The sequence below is a fragment of the Pezoporus wallicus genome, unplaced genomic scaffold (genome assembly GCF_028554395.1).
Source record: "Pezoporus wallicus isolate ANWC-B61680 ecotype Strahan unplaced genomic scaffold, APGP_CSIRO_Pwel_v1 contig_1851, whole genome shotgun sequence".
Classification (NCBI taxonomy): Eukaryota; Metazoa; Chordata; class Aves; order Psittaciformes; family Psittacidae; genus Pezoporus; species Pezoporus wallicus.
This window is the reverse complement of record NW_026635653.1, coordinates 1,510,617-1,532,230: the sequence shown is the minus strand read 5'-3', so window position 1 is coordinate 1,532,230 and position 21,614 is coordinate 1,510,617. Positions and strand designations below refer to the sequence as shown.

The following is a 21,614-nucleotide window of genomic DNA, read 5'->3' as shown; positions in this document are numbered from 1 at the left end:
GTAGCATAAGAGCACCCTCCTTTGCTGATGGGATGAGGATTCTAGTGCAGCAGCAGTTTTGTATGAAGCAAAAGCTATCTAAGACATACATGATAAAAAAACCCCAACAGATGTGATTGGAGATTTCAAGTACTTTCAAAATTATTACTAGTACTGGTTGTATTAAAAATACTCCCCAGGAAAATCTAACTGGAAATATGGAAATATGGAGGGGGAAAAAAATAAAAGTTGAAGACAGAGCAACTTATCCCTAAACAGTTTTCAGCCAAATCTGATCACTTGTTGCTATTCCTACTGATTCACTATCTTCAAGTCCCTGAATATCATCAAGCTGTGGAGGGCACTGAATATATACTAGCAAATTCCCTACACCTTAACTAAGTTCACCAGCTACTAGGCAATTAAACAAAGAACATCCTCCCACCTGATTTTTTCAGGGGGGGTGGAGAGAAAGTTTAAAAAAATATGCTGTTTCTCTGTTGGAATAGAACAGAAACCATGCATATTAAAAAGCAGCACCTCAGAAAAGAAAATAAGTTATGTGTGTGCATAGATGCTGCAACATATCCAGGCAGGAAGAGACTTGGAAACAGTATCTCAGTGAAAATTTCCAGGATTCTCACTTCTCGGTTGCATGACCCAAAATTCCCAGAGGCTACACTTTTAGGCTCTTTCTTTGGGAAAAACATGTTATTCTCCCTTCCAAGTGGTACAGAGTTAAAAATAAAATAAAATTTAAAAAATATTAGTCTAAACCCCAGTTGGATCTTTGAAAAAGGAATATTCAGGTTACTTTGGGGACTGCAACATGTAAGCTATTCGTGGATTTGCCAGTGTACCTGGAACAGAATACTTCTGGTATTCAAAATGCATAAACAGTGACAGGCACATCTTAATATGGAAGTGAGATGGCTAAATGAGAATATATGGAGTAACTATATGAAAAATATAACCAAGAGAGATCCTGACTGCCCTCCCAAAAAGCTAAAGGAGAAACTGGACAAGACAGGAATATAGAAAGAAATCATTATTTTTCACATTTTCTCTCAGCACTGAGGCAATACCAACCTTTTTAAGCAAAGATAAGGAGCTTTCAGTGACTCAGATATCATAAAAAGAATGGCTGGAACAGATCAATAAATAAAAGATCAATATATACCAAGAACGGAAAGCTGTTTATTCAGGAGTCCAAAAGCAATTTAAGGCTAATGCAAAAAAATCCACAATTATGCATTCTCACACTGAGATCAGTTTGTATACAGAACAATGCAGGAGAGTGGTCATCTTCATGTAATTACTGAGAGAACCAAGGAAGAATTCAAACAGCTCCACAAACTTATTACTGCAGGAATAAATACACCGAGGTACCAATTAAAAATAAAAGTGTTAAATATCTGGATTAAAGTTAGAAGCCTTAATGCCTTGTATGTCTCCTTAACCTACGAGAAGTCTTTTGGCATGTTAACAAATAGATTACAGAGAACTAGCTAAAAAACATTTTCTGGACTTCCAGAGAGCCTCTGAGAATGCTTCCCACAAAAGGCTGTTACGGAAACTAAGTAATCACAGGATGAGAAGTAAACCATTGTCAGATTACAAAACATGTACAAAAAGCAGAATACAAAGACAGAATACATTTATTAGCAGTCACTGCTCCATGTGGCTAAATGTTAACAGCAGGGTGCCCCCAGGTTCTTTACTAGGGATGAAAGTGTTTAATCTATTTATTAATCATCCAGAAATGGGACTGAAAATAAGATAGAAATGTTTATAAGTGACACAGCAAGTCTTAGGTTAATCAAAGCCAGAGCCAGCCAAGGAGCTTTTGGATTGCTTAAAAGAGCCCAGTGAAAGGGGCAACAATGGCAGATGGAATCCAGCACTGCCAAGGCTAATAGATGCACACAGGAAAGAACCATATGAAATACTTTGTTTAGAATTAAAAACTCAGTATGACCACTGAAGGAGGGGAAAACCCTCTTGATATGCATGGATCAATGAAAACTCTCATCTGGGACCAACCACAATCTAAAATAAAGACACTGTTGAGAAAAAGTTTAAAAAGAAAGAGTACTGATACAGAGATTACAAAGGCTAATATTTATTTATTGGGGGGGGAAGCCTGACAAAGGAAGAGGCTAAAAAGATGCAATGAACAAATAACGATAAATTATATAATTACTTATCTCTCTTCATAAGATAAGAATTCAGCAAAACTGAAAACTGTGTAATTAAAACAGATTTTTTTTATTTTTCATTTAAACAAAACAGATGAGACTCCATATCTGATGTTACCAAACCTAAAGGTACCATTTTAAAGAAGGACTTTGATTTTTCTGTGGATTTATACATTAAACTTCTTCAAACTAAAAGCACTATGTTCTGTAGAGCAAGCCAGAATCAACCAACACAAACAATAAATGAAAAGTCAAGATACCTCTGCAGTCACCCTTTTCTGTTTCATGGGTACACAGCTTATTCTTACCTCAACTTCTATACACTGTAAACTACACTTTTCAGTTGCAGGTCTGCTGTCATGGATACTCGTATTTCCTCTTTCAGAAAATTGTCCTTACTGCAACATATTGCTATATCGAATACCCACAGTCAAACATACCAGGAGAGATTAGTTTGGTAGAGAATCTGAAGAAGGGGAAAGCAAAAAGGCTATGTAGTAGGAAAGAACAAAAAGGAAAGAACAGCTATATCCTATAAGATATTTTAAATTGTCAACTTTACTGGTGAGCATGAATTGGAAATGTATTTACCACAACCCTGCTGCATCATAGCAAACCATGCTGTGTACCGATGTACTTTACAGTGTTCAAGTAGGTAAACAGTAACACATGAAACTGTCTAAGACAAACTGCTAATAGCGAAATCTTAATGCATTAGGCAAAAGCCTACATCGTAATGTGTCACAGCTGCAGATGTACAGATGTTCTTCTCATTTATGTGTCCAATACACAAACAAAATCCTTCCCTGTCACATAAGAAACTGCACTTAAATGCCTTCATCAGTCAGTAGCCAGTAATATGGCCCAAGCCCTGTTTTTGCAAAGAGCATATAAGAAGCAAATCCCTCCACTAGTATTTCAATATATTCCAAGTTGGGTTTTTTTTTCCTGGTTTTGGTTACTAGTTTGGCTATATCACTTCCTATAATTTAAACAATCTCCTTTCATCCAACTAGTTGCCACTAGACATCAGAAAGAAAAAAAAGTCCTACAGGAGCTACACAAAAAATTCAGTAAGAACTACAGGAACATTGATTCTATCTTCATTATTACAAAAGAACAACAGAACTAATGCATGAAACATAATAAGAACCAAACTTAGATGAAGTTTTGGTGGGTTTACCACACATTCAGAGAAAATTAGGATTCTGAATGCCATTCTAAGTTCATTTAAAAATTATGTCTAACAAGATACCCCTTCATGTATGAAATTACACTAAAAGTATATAAAAAGGTATTTTATTGAATCATTGTATGATAAATTGACTACTGCCCAATATGAATTAACAGGAAACTTTGCAAACTAGCAAACAATATTCTGTCTGGTCTAGCACTGATTTTACCTCCCAAGCTTATTCCTACAGATAAGACATGACTTCAAGCAGATCACTGAGCAGTGTAGTATGTCAGTTTCTTCATAGGGGTTGCCAAAAATACACTCTCTTTTCTGATTCTTCAGAATCAGCTCTTTCAGGCTTCAGGATAAAGAAACGTAAGTATAATCTAAGACACATCCAACTGAAGCCTTATAGGAATATGTTGTCTGTCTATTTAGTGTGAGGTGTCCTTGCCCATGGCAGGGGGGATGGAACTAGATGATCTTAAGGTCCTTTCCAACCCTAACTATTCTATGATTCTAGTCTTGTGATAACCTAAGTCAAATATGCAATTTGACTACCTGCCCCTCTGACTGCTTTTCCCGCTGGCAGGACAATGTCCTGTCTCTGTTGGCTGGTCTCCCTTGCAGTTCCTGATCAGTTCCGGAGCATCTGGTGGTGAAGGAAGTGTTCATCACCTGTAGGTCTCTCCCTGATGTTTCAGTAACACACACTGATACTATTTCAACAGTTTCTTTATCCATTTTGCTAGGAATCACTTCTTGCCTCCTTTTAGCCCCACACAAGTTTTCAGTTGGGGAAAACATAGAAAAAACTTCCTGGTGGTTACCAAAGGCTAAAAACATTAAGCCCCACAGATCTTCAAGAACATTGTTACTATTGGAACAGGGCTGATCATGATCTCTAGAACTTACTTGTTTCCCAAAAGCACAGTAAACTAACTTAAAAACAAGTCAATACATGGCATGAATTCTCAGGGTTCAAAAGCAATGACCACCTATAATTCCTGGGAGCACTGCAATAAAAATGCCTAAATAATAAAAATTGGAAAGGTAGAACTTCTCCATACTAAGAAGAAATATTCTATCAGCAAGGCAATATACTTCCAGCATCATATTTTCTAAAGAACTACACAGTATTTTCTTAATCTTTCAAAGATAAAAGCTTTACTCTGTGGAGAAAAATAATATCAATACCATAGATACAGTTTTGTCCTCTATGCTGAAAAATCCAAAGAAAATGAAGTACTCATAGGTATATAGAAAATTAAATAATTAAAAAACAGTTACTTAGGCTTTCCTGCATATCTGGCTGTCAGTTCAATAGTTACCTAAATCCAGACTTAACACTGTCCCGCAACCTTTTCATTTGTTCTGGTAGGAAACAAGAAAATAAGCTAGAAGACAGGGAGGGCAGGATTTTATGAAGGAAGGTTAGACTTGTTCCACTGTTGCCAATTTCTCTCCCTCCCCACATAAATTTTTCAGTTTCCTGCTTGCTTAGATGTTTTTGCAGTGTTCTGAAACTAAAAACTCAGTAGTAGCCAAAAGGGGCACTGACAGTTCTGTTGGTCCTGGGAAGTTGACGTGAATTCCACAGCGAGGACAGAGGCAGCCCAAAGAGTCCAAAACGCAGCAGAGCTGCAGTGGTTCTCTGCTGCACAGAGGCTTGGCAGCTGCAGGGAAGGCATAGAGCAAAAATCTGCACCATGCTGTGCATCATCTCCATAGGCATGCCAGCAGAAGACTGAGGAGGAGGGGAGGGGGAAATAAATGATAACAGATGATCACTAATGCCATGATTATATAAAGCCAGGTGTAGTGAATCATTTCAGAGCTCCAGCTCAGGGTCTTGAGCTGCAGTGCTGAAGAAACTGCTGAGACACTTTGGGAATAATCTCCAAGTGAGGGTTGAATTTCAGGCTCTTTACCTATGGCCACATGAATATTAGCAAGGAGTGTGGCTCTGTCAAAACACTACTGTAGACTGAAACTGTGCTGAGAGCTTGCCATCCACATTATAAGTGTTCCATTTGGTTTACTTCAGGCTAACCTTATTCCTACAGACTGCATGTCCCTTAGTGCCTGCAACCCATCATACGTGCTTCTGGGGCACTTGTTTGCCTATACTTTCAGCAAAAGCCATGCAGTTTGGGTGCTCCCAGATTTCTCTGTGGCATGAATCAAGATGTAACAAGAATGGCAGTGGGAGTGGGAGATTTGTTTGGAAAGCACACCCCTGACCTGAACTAAAATGCTAATGGAGACACAGCCTCGGGGCAGCTGCCTGTACACAGTTCAAGTACTTGAGATTTGTGAATGGCTGCCCAAGTGCCTACAGACCCTGTAATAAATAAATAGTTGCTTTTAACTCTACTAAGACGCAAAGTGAAGAAAAGAATTTGAAGCAACACCAGCCCTTTGAGGAATAACAGGTGCACCACATGATGCACTGCATGCTACGGGCCCCCCGCATTGCCAAATTACTGTAATATTGGAGTTCCTCAATAGCACCATGACTTGCAAGTGGGAAAAAAAAAAAAAAGTTTCAGGTCTTTTGCTTCTCTTTCAAACATATCAGCAAATCATTTCAAACATCTCTTTATCCATACATACCTTAAACTATCCTGTACGCCACAAATTTAGAGCAACCCAAAAAAACCTTACTGATATTCATAGATCTTTTATTCCTCCCTCTGAGCCTACTGATCTTCTGTGCCAGTCCTAAGTCTGGTAAAATTCTGACACGTAAATATTTCCTGCAAGCTGTAAAACATGTCATCTCTTCCTCTTGCAGATCTAAACATCTATAAAAGGAGAAAAAAGATCTCTTCCATCCCTAATATCAGGTCTCTTCAAACCAGGACTATATTAAAAACTATTAAAAAAAATCATGCTATAAATATTTACATTCATACCAAAATTTAAGGAGGAATGTTTCTCCAGAAATCAAACAGAAACAACCACAAGTAGACAGGAAACTGGAAAAAAAAAAAAAAAAAAAAAGCTTATATAAATATTTCGGAAGTGACTGTAATTCATGGTTATATTGCACAAGCTAACACATATAAATATTTCAGAAAAAAACTAAAACTCAGATGACACAACAATAACAAAAACCTGATCTCCCAGATAATGACAGCAATCAAAAGATACTATTCTTAAGAAAACCCCACAAAAACAAATAAAAAGAACTTCATTCTGTAATGCACAAATAAAGAAGCAGAAACAAAAGTAACCTAAAATACTCCAATTAAGAAAACAAAACACTTGAGGGAACTTCTTTCATAATCTATTAGCATTAGGTAGCAGAGATACATGGTGATTTAGGTGGTTTTGTTCCAACCAGTGATCCAAATTTCATGTCCAAACACATGGAGCATCTCTACAAAGGAGTTGCGAAGACCAGTGCAAAACAGGGTTAGTGCACGTCCTGGCAATGACATCGGCAATTTATTGTTTGCATACTCCACATTTACTGTGGACCTTTTCCGAAGTCTTGATGAAAGAAATAATTTACATTTCCAGATCAGTCAGAAAACAAGCCAGTGACTGAAAAAAGGAAAAGACTATTTAGAAACAACTGTTACATTTTCCTCCACTTTCTAAACTGCTCCTTAATGTTACACAATCCAGGACATTTCAAAGATTTCCATAGGAGCCTATACTTCAGGACTGTTCAGGACTGTTCTAGCCTCTCCCAGATGCTTGGTCCCACTTCAGTAATTTTTTTTGTTGCACTTTTTGTAAAGACACACACACATATATATGTATCACATGTATACATACATATATGTGTACATCTGTAATTATTATTTGAGTCATTGTTAAAATTACTACTTTTTTTTTATGAATGTTGATATGTACTAGAGAGCAAAACTTCCATTACCTGATCAGTTCTTCAACTTATGCTTAAATACTAACAGTATATATACCAGAATAAATACAGAGTGTGTTTACAGCAATCAAAGCAGCTTCTCTGGATTTAAATGAGCAATGCTACTGATCAGCATCTCTCCTTTTAACCCCGGTAGATGACCTACACTCTTTGCTGGAACAGGCAAATTAATTCTGCTTCGTCTTCTTCAAGATTCCACCCCCCCACCCCCCACCCCCCCCGGGACAGCTGAACAACTTAATCTCATAATATTTTTCTATAGTGTGCCTGAAAAATCAATAGAATAAGGGAATGGGATCAAGTACAACAACAAAGAAAAGGGAAAAAACACTAATCTGGCAATAATTACAAATTAGTAACATCAGTCAAAGACAAAGATATGAGCATTTAAAGCATTCTGCATATTGCTTTTTGTAGTAAGGCTTGTAAGGCAAATCAGTCTGCATCAGATCTGTCCCTTTGATTTTATATATTTGAATTTTAAAGTGTATCATGTGCTTCCTGCTCTCCCAACAGTTACTACATTTAAGTAAAGCCATTGATTTCAATGACATGACATAGCCATTGAAACCAGTTAATCCTGGCTTTTGTCATTGTAGATTCCTGACCAGAGAAAATTGTTCTACATTTACAAATGAAAATAAAACATTATTTTAAATTCACATCTGTCATAGAGAGATTGGCTTGCAGTACATTACTCAGGTCACGTCACAGGAATCAATCTCAGCTGCTGAATTTTTAAAAGCCATCATTACAGTAATAATTTAATTTCATTAATATAGTGGGATTGCAAAAAATGGATGTTTATAAGATTCAGCTCTAACATTTATAAGATTTAAATAAAGGCAAAAGAAACCATAATGCACTTCTAAATAAACTGGGATATAAAGCAACAAGCCTCATTTCCTGAACTCCTGAAATCTAGCTAACAAGATACAGTATATCTTGTTAGCTAAACTTAGCTTACAATAGGGGTCATTTCCCCAAGCACTGTTCTATTAGAAGGCATAAAAGAAAAAAAAAAAAGTACAAAAATTAATTCTGCTTTTAAGACAATATGCTAATATTTCAAAAATACCTTATTCAGAAACTCCTATTTTTTCATAATACTGGTCCAAGTTCTGTCAGGTTCTGTGTAGAAATATTTACAGGAAGACTAGCTCCAGAGCAGAATGGGACTGGAAATGAACGTCTCGCATCTCTGAATTCATGAAGAATTCTAAAAGCCATCCCACGAGACTTTGGTTATGTTTTTGTTTTGCTTCCTTTTTTTAAGTGCAGAAACTCAAGCCAGTGGATGCTAATCCCCATGTATCTTCAGCCCTGGTCCTACTCCAGCTAAGTAGCTGAAGTGGCAGAACCTCCATGGTACTGGCAGCCTAGGCTGGGGCATCCCTCTGCACAGGACTCTTCCCATACTTGTATCCTTCTGTGAAAAAACAACTTCCTTCTTATAAAAACTTCCCAGTCTCTCTTTAAAACTGTATCACAATATTAACAGCTTGAACATGGTGTGAAAATATGAAAGGACGGTCTTGTACTTATAGAGGTATAAAATTTGCAATCCTCCAAAACAGATGCATTTGGAATAATTTACTTCACAACAAAAACATCAATGAATTAAATGAATTAGGCTCTGACGACACAGAAGAGCCTTCTCCACTGATTACACCACTTGCCTGACTTTAACATGGCTGCAATCAGTACAGACACATGCCACTGGAAACCACCAGAAACTTTCTGAAGGAATTAACTTTTAATACAGATTTTAAAGCATTTAAGAGTCACTCAAATTCTTCCTTTATAGCTCTTTAAATCCAAGTATGAATGAATATATCTCACATAAAATTTGTTTTTCTGAAAAGAACCCGTGAGTGTAACCCCTCAAATACAGAGTGCAAACTAACCAATGTAGAGCAAAGATCAGGAAATCATCAGTCAACAAACCCTGGAAGCTCTCCTATTGTCCTAAGGAATGCATAAAATGAAAAAAACTATTTTTCCAAGTAACAATGACAATCCATCTTTTCCCCTTCCCTTTAATAAAGAATGTCTTCTGGTTCTGGATTGCTAATATTTTTAAAACGTAATAAAGATTCTTCATTATGATATGTCACTGATAAGAAATATGTCGACAGGCCCAAGATACCATTTACATAAGCGTTCAGGCAAATTGAAAGCAACATCTAATCTAACATGCTGAGGATCAGCAAAACTTAAACATGCATTTTAAAAGCATTCCAGGTATCATATTTGCTGCCTGGAAAATATCTCTTGAAAACTACAACATACTGCACATTTTTTAATATTTTTTTCTTCTTCTATAAATTTTATAATAAATTTGAAAATATAATGGCTTCTGTAAGGGACATGCCTAGTTAAATAAAATTACAAAAAATAGAAAGTTTTTAAAATGCCACTGTCATATATCAGAATGAAAATTCGTATTTATTCAGTTTGTTATTTCTCAACTACAGTTTCCCCATTATTTCATTGAAATTCGTTAAAACATCCACAGTGACTTCCAAACTGCTGCAGAATTTCTAAAATTTTAGACCCAAACATATTGGGATTTGGCAGCTTCAGTTCAGATCATCTTTGCTACTGATTTTAATCAGCAAGTTGTCTTCAAATGATGAAATCTCTGAATGATGTCTCAACATCAATCTACATGAAAGGTAAACATTCACATCAAGATCTCCAAGACAGTTCAAATGACCAAGACATTCATATAGAACTGCTGAAGTTTATCAGTTCAACATTTATCATTACCATTCATCCCAACAATTTGGTTGCATTCCACCAGTGTTTCATAGGGTCCTATCAGGTTATTCCATCAAAGCTTTACAGCAGTGTTATTTCAAACACAGCTTTTGAAAAGTGTCCACTAGTTTGGATGAAAGAGATGAGATGAAGGGTGAGAGATTATCAAGTGTTGATCTCATCTCTTTCTCATTATGGACTGGGAGCTCGTTGGATACAACTCCTCAATGTGCATGCTCTAAAGGAACAATCTACATCTTTCTTGTATCTGCCCTGTTTGCAAACAAGGTCAGATCACAGATCCAAAAATAAATCTGGCCTTTATTTTTTTTTAACATATCTTCAAATTAATAAAATCTCTCTAAAAGCCAGAATGTGTCTCTAGTGCCTCACTAAATTTGTATTCATCTGATGCTGTAAAGTAAATCAAACTATCACATGCTCTCATTTAGCAATGTTTGCTCTACAGTTCTGACAAGAGAACAGTGAAAAGTACATAGAAAAGTACAGTATGGTTATTTTAGTAAAGTGGCATAAAAGTCTAAGAATATGTCTCTCTCGAGTGACAAGAGATTGGGTAGGCTTGGGAGTTCCCTCTGATTTGGTCTAAAGAATTTAAATGAAGCCCAGTGTAATACATAGGAATTCTCACACACATAGACACCCTAACCTGCCTTCTGAAGAGATGAGAAAATAAAAGAAATAATCTGTAGCAGATTTACCTGCAAAAAAAAATTGTTATTAAGGAGATGACCTACAATTTTTACTGTTATAGTAGAAATAACAACTGGAAAAGTAATACATAGAAGCCCTCAGCCTCCCCTCTCTCAAAAAAGTGATAAAAATACAGTTTGTCATACAAGGGCCTTTCCTATTCTTTTCCCTAAGAAGCAGACTGCATAGCTCACACATCCTTCAGTGACAGAACATAGCTATCAGAGACGTGAGAGAGGCTTGTCATTTCACTAGGTTGGAGTGGGACAACACAAGTAGCAGGATTTCACAAACTTTCAAGCAGTTATATTTTGCATAAGAACACAATTTCATCCAAACTTACCAAAATCACTTTGTTAGAATTCATCTAATATGACTTTAGATGTCAAAAGTGGAGGTGTTTGTATCAGAGATAAAATGACAGTATGTGCTCTTTAGAGACAATGAACAGAAAATAGGTACCTTTAGGGCATAATCCATCTGTTCTATTTTTAGATGTCCAGTTTATTGTGAACTGACTCATGCTCTAGAATTACCTATGCATTCCCACTGACTACAAAGAGAGTCAACTTTTATATTTGATGTGGATGTCCATCCTCAATATCTACTTTTTTTTTTGTCAGATGAATTATTTAATTTTTCTGCCTTCCAGGATGTTATGAATGATACTTTTCAAAAAGTAATTATTTAAGAATTCAGCTTCTAAGTTACTTTTTCTCTTTTAGGCAATTCACAGATCTAAATACATTATGGATCTTAGTGCAAGACTGAAGTGATAAATTACTAAGTATAGACCAAATGATTTTTAGGCAGGATAAGTGATAGAACTATAATTTGCATTTTGATTACTTTTCCTAGAAGAACATGAAATGAAGAAGCAAGACTGATGCATTCTCTGCAAGGTGCATGTGAAGCATACTGCTTGATGCAAAGAGAGTAAGTGAACAAAGCAAAATTGAGGGCAGAGCCGTGAGGTCCCTAGCCATGTGACCCTAATACCATAAAGTATTAAATGGTTAAATTAGAGTGGAAACCTCTTCAACTACTCTGTGCTAGCCATCTGCAGTCCTTTTTTTCCTAAATCAGGAATGAAGTACTCATCCACACTAAGAATGGGATGAATATTTGTAAGTTTAGCTAAATGCAAACTTTATTAAAGTTTGGTGGGGTGAACTCATTTCTGGTAAGAAAACCTGGGAAACCTGCTCCTCCAGGAGTGAAGAGATCTGGTCCTAATCCAACAAAGCATTTATGCAATTGAGTGACTACAAGAATGTGCATAGGGTTCCCTGAGAGTCATGTCATTCATCTAGCTCAAAACCAGAGACTGAAGCAGATTACCAAAATCAGGATTTTAGACCAAAATACAAAGGCTATCAGTACAGTCAGTGTTGCTCCTTATATCAATATACCAGTGCACTATTACAAGACTAGTTATACTAAAGTCATCCACATATTTATCTTAAATTACTTTAGAAAAATAATTAAACTTCTACTTTTTTTTAAAAAATCAACTGAACAAATAGTATGTGCAAACATCAATTTATACAGTCACATTTGTTTCACAGAATTTTAATCAAAGCTTTTAAAAAAATATATATATGTAAGTCTCATGGCTTTTTTAAAACAGCATATGATTAATTTTTTAAAAAGCTTTAAAATAAATATTTACATTTCAACACATTCTGAAAAGGCATCAATTTAGTAATTAAAGTTTATTGTCTCCCATTTGTATCAGATGCTGAAGGTTTAATTTTTAAGCAGTTCTTCTGATTAGCTTAGGTTATCACTTCTGCATATAACAGAAATATTGCGTGATTAAGATATGCAATTGAAATGTCTAACTTTGTAGCAGATGCTGGTCTATGTGACCTTTTGTAACAGAAGGGTTCTTTTATCGCTTGAGATTTTGGTTTCATATTTCTCATCTGCTCTTTTCTGCCAGCTTAACTGAGAGTTTAAATCAAAACCTAATTAGACTACATATGCTGTTTAGGAAAAAGTTCTTGGAAAAGTCATGATTCATATAAGGTTTGATATTTTCACATAAATGAGAACAAATGTGGTTTTAATTGTTTTAAATAAGTTTCAATCATCCTCTTACTCAAATAAAAGCAGTTGGACACAGTTCTCTGATTCTCCCCTCCCCCAAAAATCACTAGTAACAGAAGAACTATATTTCTATCGACTATATCATCCATGTTAGGTGATGAAACCCTTTACTGATATGCATGTTTCCAACCAAATAGCAGTATAACTCAGCTATGCTCTTACATATTTCTTATACCAATATCATAGACCTCAAATCGTAATTTACTAAATGATATTTAATTCCTGATAAGAAGAGAAAAAAGGTCTGTGTGTATGTGTTGAGCACCTAAGATGTCAGCTAAATTTCACTCTTCAGCAATGTTGACATAAAAAGAGTTAGTATGGTTTTATTTTTCTCCTTTGATATTCTAGGAGGAAAACAGAATTAATTTAATGTTATTTTAATTATAATGAGCTTACCTGAATTACACATTTCAATATTTTAACTAGCACTGAGGAAGGCCACATTTTAAACACTTGCAACTTTCACTGGGTTAAAGAAACCAGTCCCGAAAAATAGTAACTGATGTTATGGTCAAGCATTAATAAACACATCTGCCAAGAAAGCTCTGGCCTCTGATACTTTTCATAAAGGCCTAAGTTCCATCTCTTAAAAAAATAAATTAAAAAAAACACCACCATAAAAATTAAAAATCTTTACATTTATATGTCCTACTTAGTTATTTGACCCACTTTTAATCAGAGGTAGCCAGAATTTTCTTTTATTCCACAGAGCAATTGCCTGCTGTCTTAAGAACAAGAACTTGAGTATTTCCCCTGACAGAAAGCTAAGTCATTACGAGGAACTGTGTCTTCCAACATCAAGCCAATACAGTTCTCTGTTAATTGTCTGAATACAGTACTGTGTCACACCGCATGTAAAAATGGTATTCTGGAAACCAAGAAATTATGGATATTGCCAAGAACAATCTCTGTAAACATAACCATAACTGTGTAATATGCAAAAGCAAAATTTCATAAATATATAAAAAAAATCTGAATTCAATTTCAAATAGAAAACTAGAAATCCAGATTTTCAGTTACTCTGTTACTTTAGTGATTCACTAAGGCTACAACACTTTATCATGTCACCTGGTTGAATATGGAATGCATTCAAATTCAAAACCTTACAGTTATTGTTTAGCCATTACTGACATATGGCTATCAGGACCAGAAAACAAGATATAAAGACATCAGACTTGAAAGGTATTTTAAAGAAATAAGTTGAAGATGGATTTATAGTGAGAAAACACTGATATTCCAAACTTCTAAACAACACACAAGTCTACTGTCATCCTAACAATATAAAATGCATACGCATGTTCATTGCAACTATCAAACCCAGTCATTTTCCAAATGCTCTAAACTCAAAATTCTTAGCATTTTCTACAAAATTTTCAAAAATCCCAATGCAACTCAATAACAAGTTTAATAGTAACACCAGGATGGCATTCTTTAAAAATGAAAAAAATAAATAAATAAAGAGCGAGTATACTTATATATTAAAACTGAAACCAAATCCCACCGTGCAGGATAACTAAATGTGAACTGATAACCCAAACAACTCCCATCTGCAAATTTCTGCAATGCAAAGCAATTTATTTAAAATATTCTTCAGAGATCAGAATACATGTAGTGAAGCACAGAATAATTTGAAAGTAAAGTTCATTTTCTTACAGTGTTAGATAAAGGAATGAAAATATAAAGTCTGAGGTTTAACCTCGTACATCAAAGTAACTTGATATGTACTATTTGTTATAACCAATACTATTTTCTGGAAAGGTGTAACTTGCTGGACTGTGAAATCCCCATGGTCTTCACTCTTCACTGTGAGAAATGTGTCGAGGGTGGGAGATGGTGGTGGGGAGAGTTGAAGAAGGGGAAAGTAACACCAAATGGCAAGGTTTAGGTTGACTGTTATTGGTGTAAATTTTACTGACTTTCTCATCACCAATAACTGGTCAACTGCATTAAAAGCTCACTCTTTCTGTAAATGCAGCCACCCTCCCATTATACTCAAGATATCTTTAACAGAAATAGATTATTTAACAAGACTTTCATTGTATTAACCCAGCGCTACACTCAGGTTAGCACTACTGACTAACATAAGTATTTTTAGCATTTTGTTTAAAAGAAAAAGCAGCTCACCTCGTAAACCAACCAAATGGTGCGTACTTAAAACGCATAATCAGATGTCAAGTTATTTTCTATTCTGATTCTTAAGCTAATCAAAATCTAATGTCCAAAGGTCAAAAAAAAGTATATACTTACATAAAAAGTTATTTTCCTGATTTGAGTTTTATAAATGGATTATGCATAAAACACCAGAAAGACCAGCAGAACATTGCACAGTCACAAAGTGTTCATGGTAAGTTTCTAGTTTCACCCATACACACTTCAGGGCAGACCAGATGCAAGCACATCAACACACAGAGCTATCAGACAGCGGGACCTGCTAAACGCTTGGCTTGTTCAGCCACCAGAATGAATCAGAAGGCTCTAGGGGGACCGAGGAGCACGAAGGTGAGACGGAGATAGAAGAGAGCACGGCCACTCTCCAGCGTAGCCACGGGTTGTGGTTGACGCCGTTCAGCACATTGGACAGCGCTCACAACGCCGTGTCCCGGGCCGAGGGAGGGAACACCTAACTGTACGCACTCTCGGGTTGGGCTTGTTTGGAGGTTTTTTCCTTACCCTGCTGGAACAGCCTTTCATTTTAACACAGACTGGTTGGCCGAATTCTCAAAACGTAGAGCAATACCGTCCGGCACCCGGAACCGAAGAACTGTAGGTCACTGGCACTGCATTTGTATGGTTGATTGATATGCTTCACACAATGTTTTCATGTCAACACCTTTTTCCCCATCATTAGACAAGTATTTTTCGTTATTCAGTCTCTGAAGGGGAAACTGTTACACAGTGCACACTTGCTGTTCTTTTAATTTTCAACACTTTTTACACCACATTATACTGTAGAGTAACTCCACACTTCAAGGTGAAGTTCACTCAGACTAAACTGTGATACAAAAAAAATCACTTAAAGCATATAGATGTTGCCCATTTGGCAACACAGAGTAGTAGGTCAGCTTCTACTTAAAGAGCCACTGAAATGGAAACAATGTCCTTCCAGTAGTAGACATCTATTTACAGTCTACACTCTTTTTACTTATCCAATTCACTCAGGAAATAAAACACATTTTATCAGTAACTAAGTACATAATATATATAAAGCGTGTATACACACATTTTATAACCTAGAAAGCGGTAATTCAAAATTACTGATGAAACTACTTCACTTTTGTCTGGTTTAAAAAAGGGTAATTATATACAGCAACTTTCCTACTTTATCGAATTAGATAACATGGTATTTCAGCTCCTGGAGGGATTGTGGGTTAATTTTTCTGGCAAAGATGTGTGCAAATTACACCAACTTATTGGTGAATGGTATTCTTTAGGCATGTACTATTACCATGAAATGATTTCAGAAGGCCCAGATGAAGCTAGAAAGCACAGAGGTACTGCTAGGCCTTCTGTTCACAGCAGTGATTTGTATGCACTTACGTTTTCCACTGCTAAAGTAGGATTCGGCTGACATGCAGTTAACATAATGCTACAGTGGTTGCTACAATCCAGTTCAGAGCAGAAATCATACTCCTGGTCCACCTCTCAACCAATACCCAAAAATACAGGCCGGAAAGCGTGCAGATACTTATTTTATGGCACCAATGACACTTTTTTCCTGCCCTTTCCTCTTTTGAGAGATAGGCCAACTAATCTTGTGCAAAAGTAGAGAGAAGACAACTACAAAGAGCCAAAGTGGGACACTTCCTTCTAACAAAAGAAAAGAAAAACCTCTAGTTTTCTCCGAGAGGTCATGAGTGGCACCAAGGAGAACGGCCGCGGCTCACTGAAACACTGTCACCACCACCTCCCAACCAAGGACTACCGCGGTGCTCGTTGGCATCCACTCTCGTCCTCCAGCCTTTCCCAACTTCAGAGATTCTGGCAGAGCGCCTGGAAAACGGTCCCGTTCCTCTCTTCCGAGGTGGCCAGGAGCTTCCCTGCTCCACAGCACCACTCACCGCCGCCGCTGGGGCCACCCGGAACGGACCCCTCCCGAGCAGTCGGTGCGCGACCTCGGCGGCCGCGGGAGGACGAGGCTCCCGTCCTCTGGGAACCGCGCCACCGCCGCCCCGGCCCCGGCCAATCCCCGACCCCGCCGCGTCTCTGGTCCAGGAGGGCCCGCAGGCAGGGCAGAGCCGTCGGGCGGCCCCTACACAGGCCGGCGTCCTTGGCCCCGCTCATTGGCATGCAGACCCAGTCGCTGCCTGCCGCCAAGCCGCACCCCAACCTGCTGGAAGCCGGCAGCCGAGCCGGAGCCAATCGCATATTCATGAGGAGGGGGAAATCCAGTGCTGCAGTCCCAGAGGACGAAGGATCACTTCTTTTTTATTTTTTTTTCCTCCAAGCTTCCCCCTCTCTCTGCCTCCCTTTTAGCAATGCGCTAGCGGGGGCTCCCCTTCGACACCCTCCGCAGCTCCCGACTGCACCCTTTTTAGGGTCGGCGGCGCCAGGGGCAAAGACCGCAGCTAAAACAAGCAGCACGGCAGCCACAACAGACGAGGGAGGCACGCCAGCCCGCCAGCGAGGGACAGGAAACACAGCAGGGGCTCCTACCTTACAATCCTCAGGACACGATTTCACCGAGTATTCATCCGACTGTAAATATTTCTGGAGCATAACCTCAAACTCTTCGTATTTCTCCTGAGCGTGCTGGTCGTAGCGCTGGTAAGCCTGGACGCACTGGCTGCAGGAGCCTCCCCCCCTCAGCACCACATCCAGACTGCAGTTCAAAGTGTCCGGATTGGACAACCCGGCGAACAACTCCCAAAGCGTGTAAGAATTACAAAAGGAAAGGTAAAAATCCGTCAGGTCCCAGCCGGGCGCCGGGCTCTGCCCCGCGCTCCGCGGTCGCCCGCCCCCCCCCGGCTGCCGGCACAGCTCCTCCGCGTCCCCCACGCTGAAGCACTGCCGGGACGAGGAGCCATGGGGGGGGCACGTCTCCAGGGGCCTGGCGGTGGAGTTCCCCAGGAAAGCAGCCTCGTCGTGCCCGTGCTCGGTGCCGCTGCTGCCACCGCCGCTGCTGCCGGGGGAAGGAGGGAGGGAGGGCGAGGGGGGGGCGAGGAGCCGGGGCGCGGGGGGCGCCGGCTCCCCCATGCCCGCCAGCAGCTCCGGCTCCGCGGGCTCTGGCTTCTCGTGCGGCGGTTGCTCTTTCTCTCCGGTCCCCGTGAATTTGGCCTCGGCGCAGAACCACAAGTGATCAGAGAGCAGGACTGTAAAAAACAAGAGCGATGCCAGGGACAGTCGCCATTTCTGAGCCCTCTCTGAATCCGTGAAGGGTTTCTCGTTCTCCCGGGGTGCGAACCAGATTTTTAAGCCGTCATCATACTGCCGACTGCACATCCAAGCACCCCTGGTCATATTTTGGGAACGCACAGCCCTGGCCGACTCCACCGTGAGGGCTTCTTTGCCAGTGTCACCACAATATGCATTGACTTAAAAGACTGGGGTATTTTCTTGCCTGCCTTCCCTTCTCCCCTTCTCTCGCTCCTTCGCTCGCTCTCTCCCTCTTCTACTCTACCCCCCCCCCCCCCCCCCCCCCCCCCCTTCTTTCTCCCTCTTCTTTCTTTCTTCTTTTTCTTCCTCTGAGATATTGTTGGGTTTCACCAGTGACTCTGCCTTGGTCTCACCACACGAAGTAGCCCCAGTCCATCCAACGCGGAGTGCCGTGGAAAAGATAAGAGCAATAACGCAGAGAGGAGGAGGAGGAAGGAGATGGTGGTGGTAGTTGGTGGTGGCGGGGCTGCGCGGCTGGTCCTTACCCCCTCTCACCCAGGCATGGTCAGATCGCAGCTCCCCATCTCCCTCCTGAGAAAAGCCCGTTGCCCCCGGACAGCTGCATGCCGCGTCCCCCGCTGCCGACGGACCGCTCCGGGAGGACTCCTCGCCTCCTCTTCCTCCCCGCCGCCGCGGCTCTCCTCTTCCTCAACCCCGAGCCGCGGCACAGATGCCTGCACCGCTGTCTCCGTCTCCTCTTTCTCCTCTCCCCCCTCCGCTCTAACTGGAGAGACGCTGCTGCAGGGCTCCCGGAGCGCTGCCGAGGATGCTGAAGAGGAGGAGGAGGAAGAGGAAGAGGAGGAGGAGGCTGCCGGGGCCGCCGCCGCTGCTGGTGACAATGGTCTGCGGCTGCCGCCGCTGTTGCCGCCGGGCGCGGTGTCCCCGGGCGCACGGGGCGGAACTGCCTGGCTGGGGGCCCCCGACGAGCACAGGCATCTTGGGCCCCTGGGCTAAGTTGCCGCCATCTTCGTCCTGGAGAAACACTTTTTTGGGGGGAGCTCTGCCTTTTGCGTCATCTCCTCCCGCGCCGAGATCTCTATCCTGGCGCATTGGCAGCAGCAACAACTCTGCCTCCTCCCGCCTGAGGAGGAGGAGGAGGTGGGAGAAGCACTGGGGACCACATGGGCCCTCCAAAGGGCTTCCTCGGTGCAACTCTTTCTACTTGTCGCACCGAAGAGACTGGTCGGTACCACCCTCTAGCCTCTCCTTCAAGGTCTCCTTCCCTTTCTGGCCCATGCCAGCACAGGATGGTGGCTGGAGCGTTCTATCGCCGTGTCTTGTCCTTGCCAGAGTAAATCACAAATGGTATATGAAACTCCAGGCGCTGGATCCTGGGAAGTTTCGGCCCCACATTAAAATGCTTGAACACAGTTGCCTTTCAGCCAGCTAGCTGGGAAGCATAATGCCCATAAACCATAAGCTGTACCCCCAAGAGAAGTTTTGCAAAGCCCTGGCCAAACTGGGTAAATACTGGCAGACTTTTGTGTTACACTCTTCAGATCTCACTGCCTGAAGACAAGAGGCAGAGGGAGCAGGCTTAACTCTCCTGCTAGAGTGATGAATAGCAGATGAGCTCCATTCAGATCCACAACAGAGATCCATCTCTTTTTGGTACCAACCAGCAGGGTCCCTTGCTTAAATAAGCATATTGTTTTGTCACTGCTAAGTTGCCTGCATCTTGCTTGCTGACACACCTTAATGTAACACCAACAGAAAAGCTTGGATCCCATGTGAGACAAGAGAAGATGTTAGCTAGAGGTTGAACATTATCAGATGAAGACCTGGAGTTACAAGGTCTTCCTCTCAGGACATAAGGTATGCTATTTGGCCATAGCATAACCAAGACATGTATTTGAATTTCTCCACTGGACTGGGGTCCAGAAGCTTTGTACACCCTGGGGTAAGGGACCAATTAGAACTGCTAATGGCCATTGAACATGGTCCATAAAGTAGCCCAAATGGTGGCTTTTCTCCATTATTTGTTTAGAGAAAGTTTTATTTCTTAACAAACATCGCTGACAGCTCTCTAATTTAGCTTCAAAACATGTAGTGGGAAGAAATCTGAGACAAAACTATCAGAGGAGGCCAAAACTTGTACATTTTTTGACTGCAGCTCTTGTTAAGTGAGGGGTGAGCTTACCAAGGAAAGTGCTGGAATTTCCAAATCAAGGTTGGATGTCTTTCAAAAGGAGATGGTATACCTCAAACAGAAGACGCAGACTTGAGAGAGAAATTGCTGAGAGAGGTTCTATGCCCTGTGTTATGCTGGGGGTCAGAGCTCTTTATCATCATGGTCTCATCTGGCCTTAAAAGATCTGTGAGTAAAATTCTACACTGAACAGAAGTTATCTCTGGATTTCGTTTTTATAGACTATTTAAAGACACAAAAATAAGTGCTAATATTGTAAGGAAAAGTCTACAGTACTTACTTCAGAATGCATGTTTGCAATTCTCAGTCAAATCAGCTCACACCATCTGCTAATGGTACTTTATTAATTTTGGTTTTGGAACTTTGATTACAATGATTTGACACACCAGGCCCTGTACTCTATCTGCATTTTTGTAATTCTGTTCTGGGACAAGACCATGACCAAGCTTTTAAAAGAGAATCAGAAGAACTTTACTTTTCTGACATACAGTGTCATTTAATTATACTTTGCTTGCCTGGTTATATATTTTGTGGTGCAATAGAGGGACTGGAACAGGATGAAAGAAAACCCAACTGGGATAAGCAGGTTCTTGACATCAGGTCTAAAATTTTAAGACTCTGCTCTATTCAGATAAGTAGCACTGGCCACTCAGTTATTCTCTATTTGATAGGCAAACTCTGGGTGAAGGAGGTTGCTTTTAAAGTCCACACCTGCAAACAGGCTTAACTTATATATTTTCTTAAAATACTGCTTTCCTTTTGTACTGTTGGGGAAATGAGAGGCAACTTTGCATTCCACTGGAAATTAGAAATGTTCTTTATCTCCTTAGTCATAGTCTTTATCTCCAGATCTTCTGAAACTTAATGTAAGATTGAATTCCGAAGTCTGTGCTCCTCTGTTTACACTTGTCTAGGATCGAAGCAAATGTACTCTTAAGTCAATCTGCTTGTATTTTTTAGATATAGTTCGCTTCTCAAAAAAATCCATTTTCACATCATGCATTATTTTCACACATTTCCTAACTTTTGTCTGGAGTGAGAGTTCTTTTGCAACACCTGGTGATAAACTATAAGACATTCAGCATTCCAGAAATGAGCACGTCCTTGCTTTTCCAGTGACAGTTTTCTGTAACAGAGAATGTGTCATGCAGAACTATTGTTTCGCCTGCTATGTTTCCCCCAAAGCTCCATTCCCTCTCCACCTAGCACGGTGAATAACTTACAATGTTAGCTGCAGCAGCTGGTTCC

General features: G+C 40.1%; 1 protein-coding gene across 2 annotated transcripts in view; it reads right to left on the bottom strand.

The window, feature by feature from the left end:
- NALF1 (NALCN channel auxiliary factor 1) overlaps positions 1-19,067 on the bottom strand; it is a 174,810-nt gene extending 155,743 nt beyond the window's left edge. Inside the window, exons 1-2 of one of the 2 annotated variants that reach the window (XM_057397240.1) lie at positions 17,498-19,067; positions 6,265-6,335 (exon numbers count right to left, since the gene is read on the bottom strand). In XM_057397240.1, coding sequence (XP_057253223.1) covers positions 6,279-6,335; positions 17,498-18,301 — 861 coding nt within the window. In that variant the 5' untranslated portion in view covers positions 18,302-19,067 and the 3' untranslated portion in view covers positions 6,265-6,278. Of the gene's footprint in view, positions 1-6,264; positions 6,336-17,497 lie in introns of those variants that run through there. The other variant, XM_057397239.1, reaches the window with a different exon arrangement.
- Positions 19,068-21,614: the final 2,547 nt, after the last annotated feature.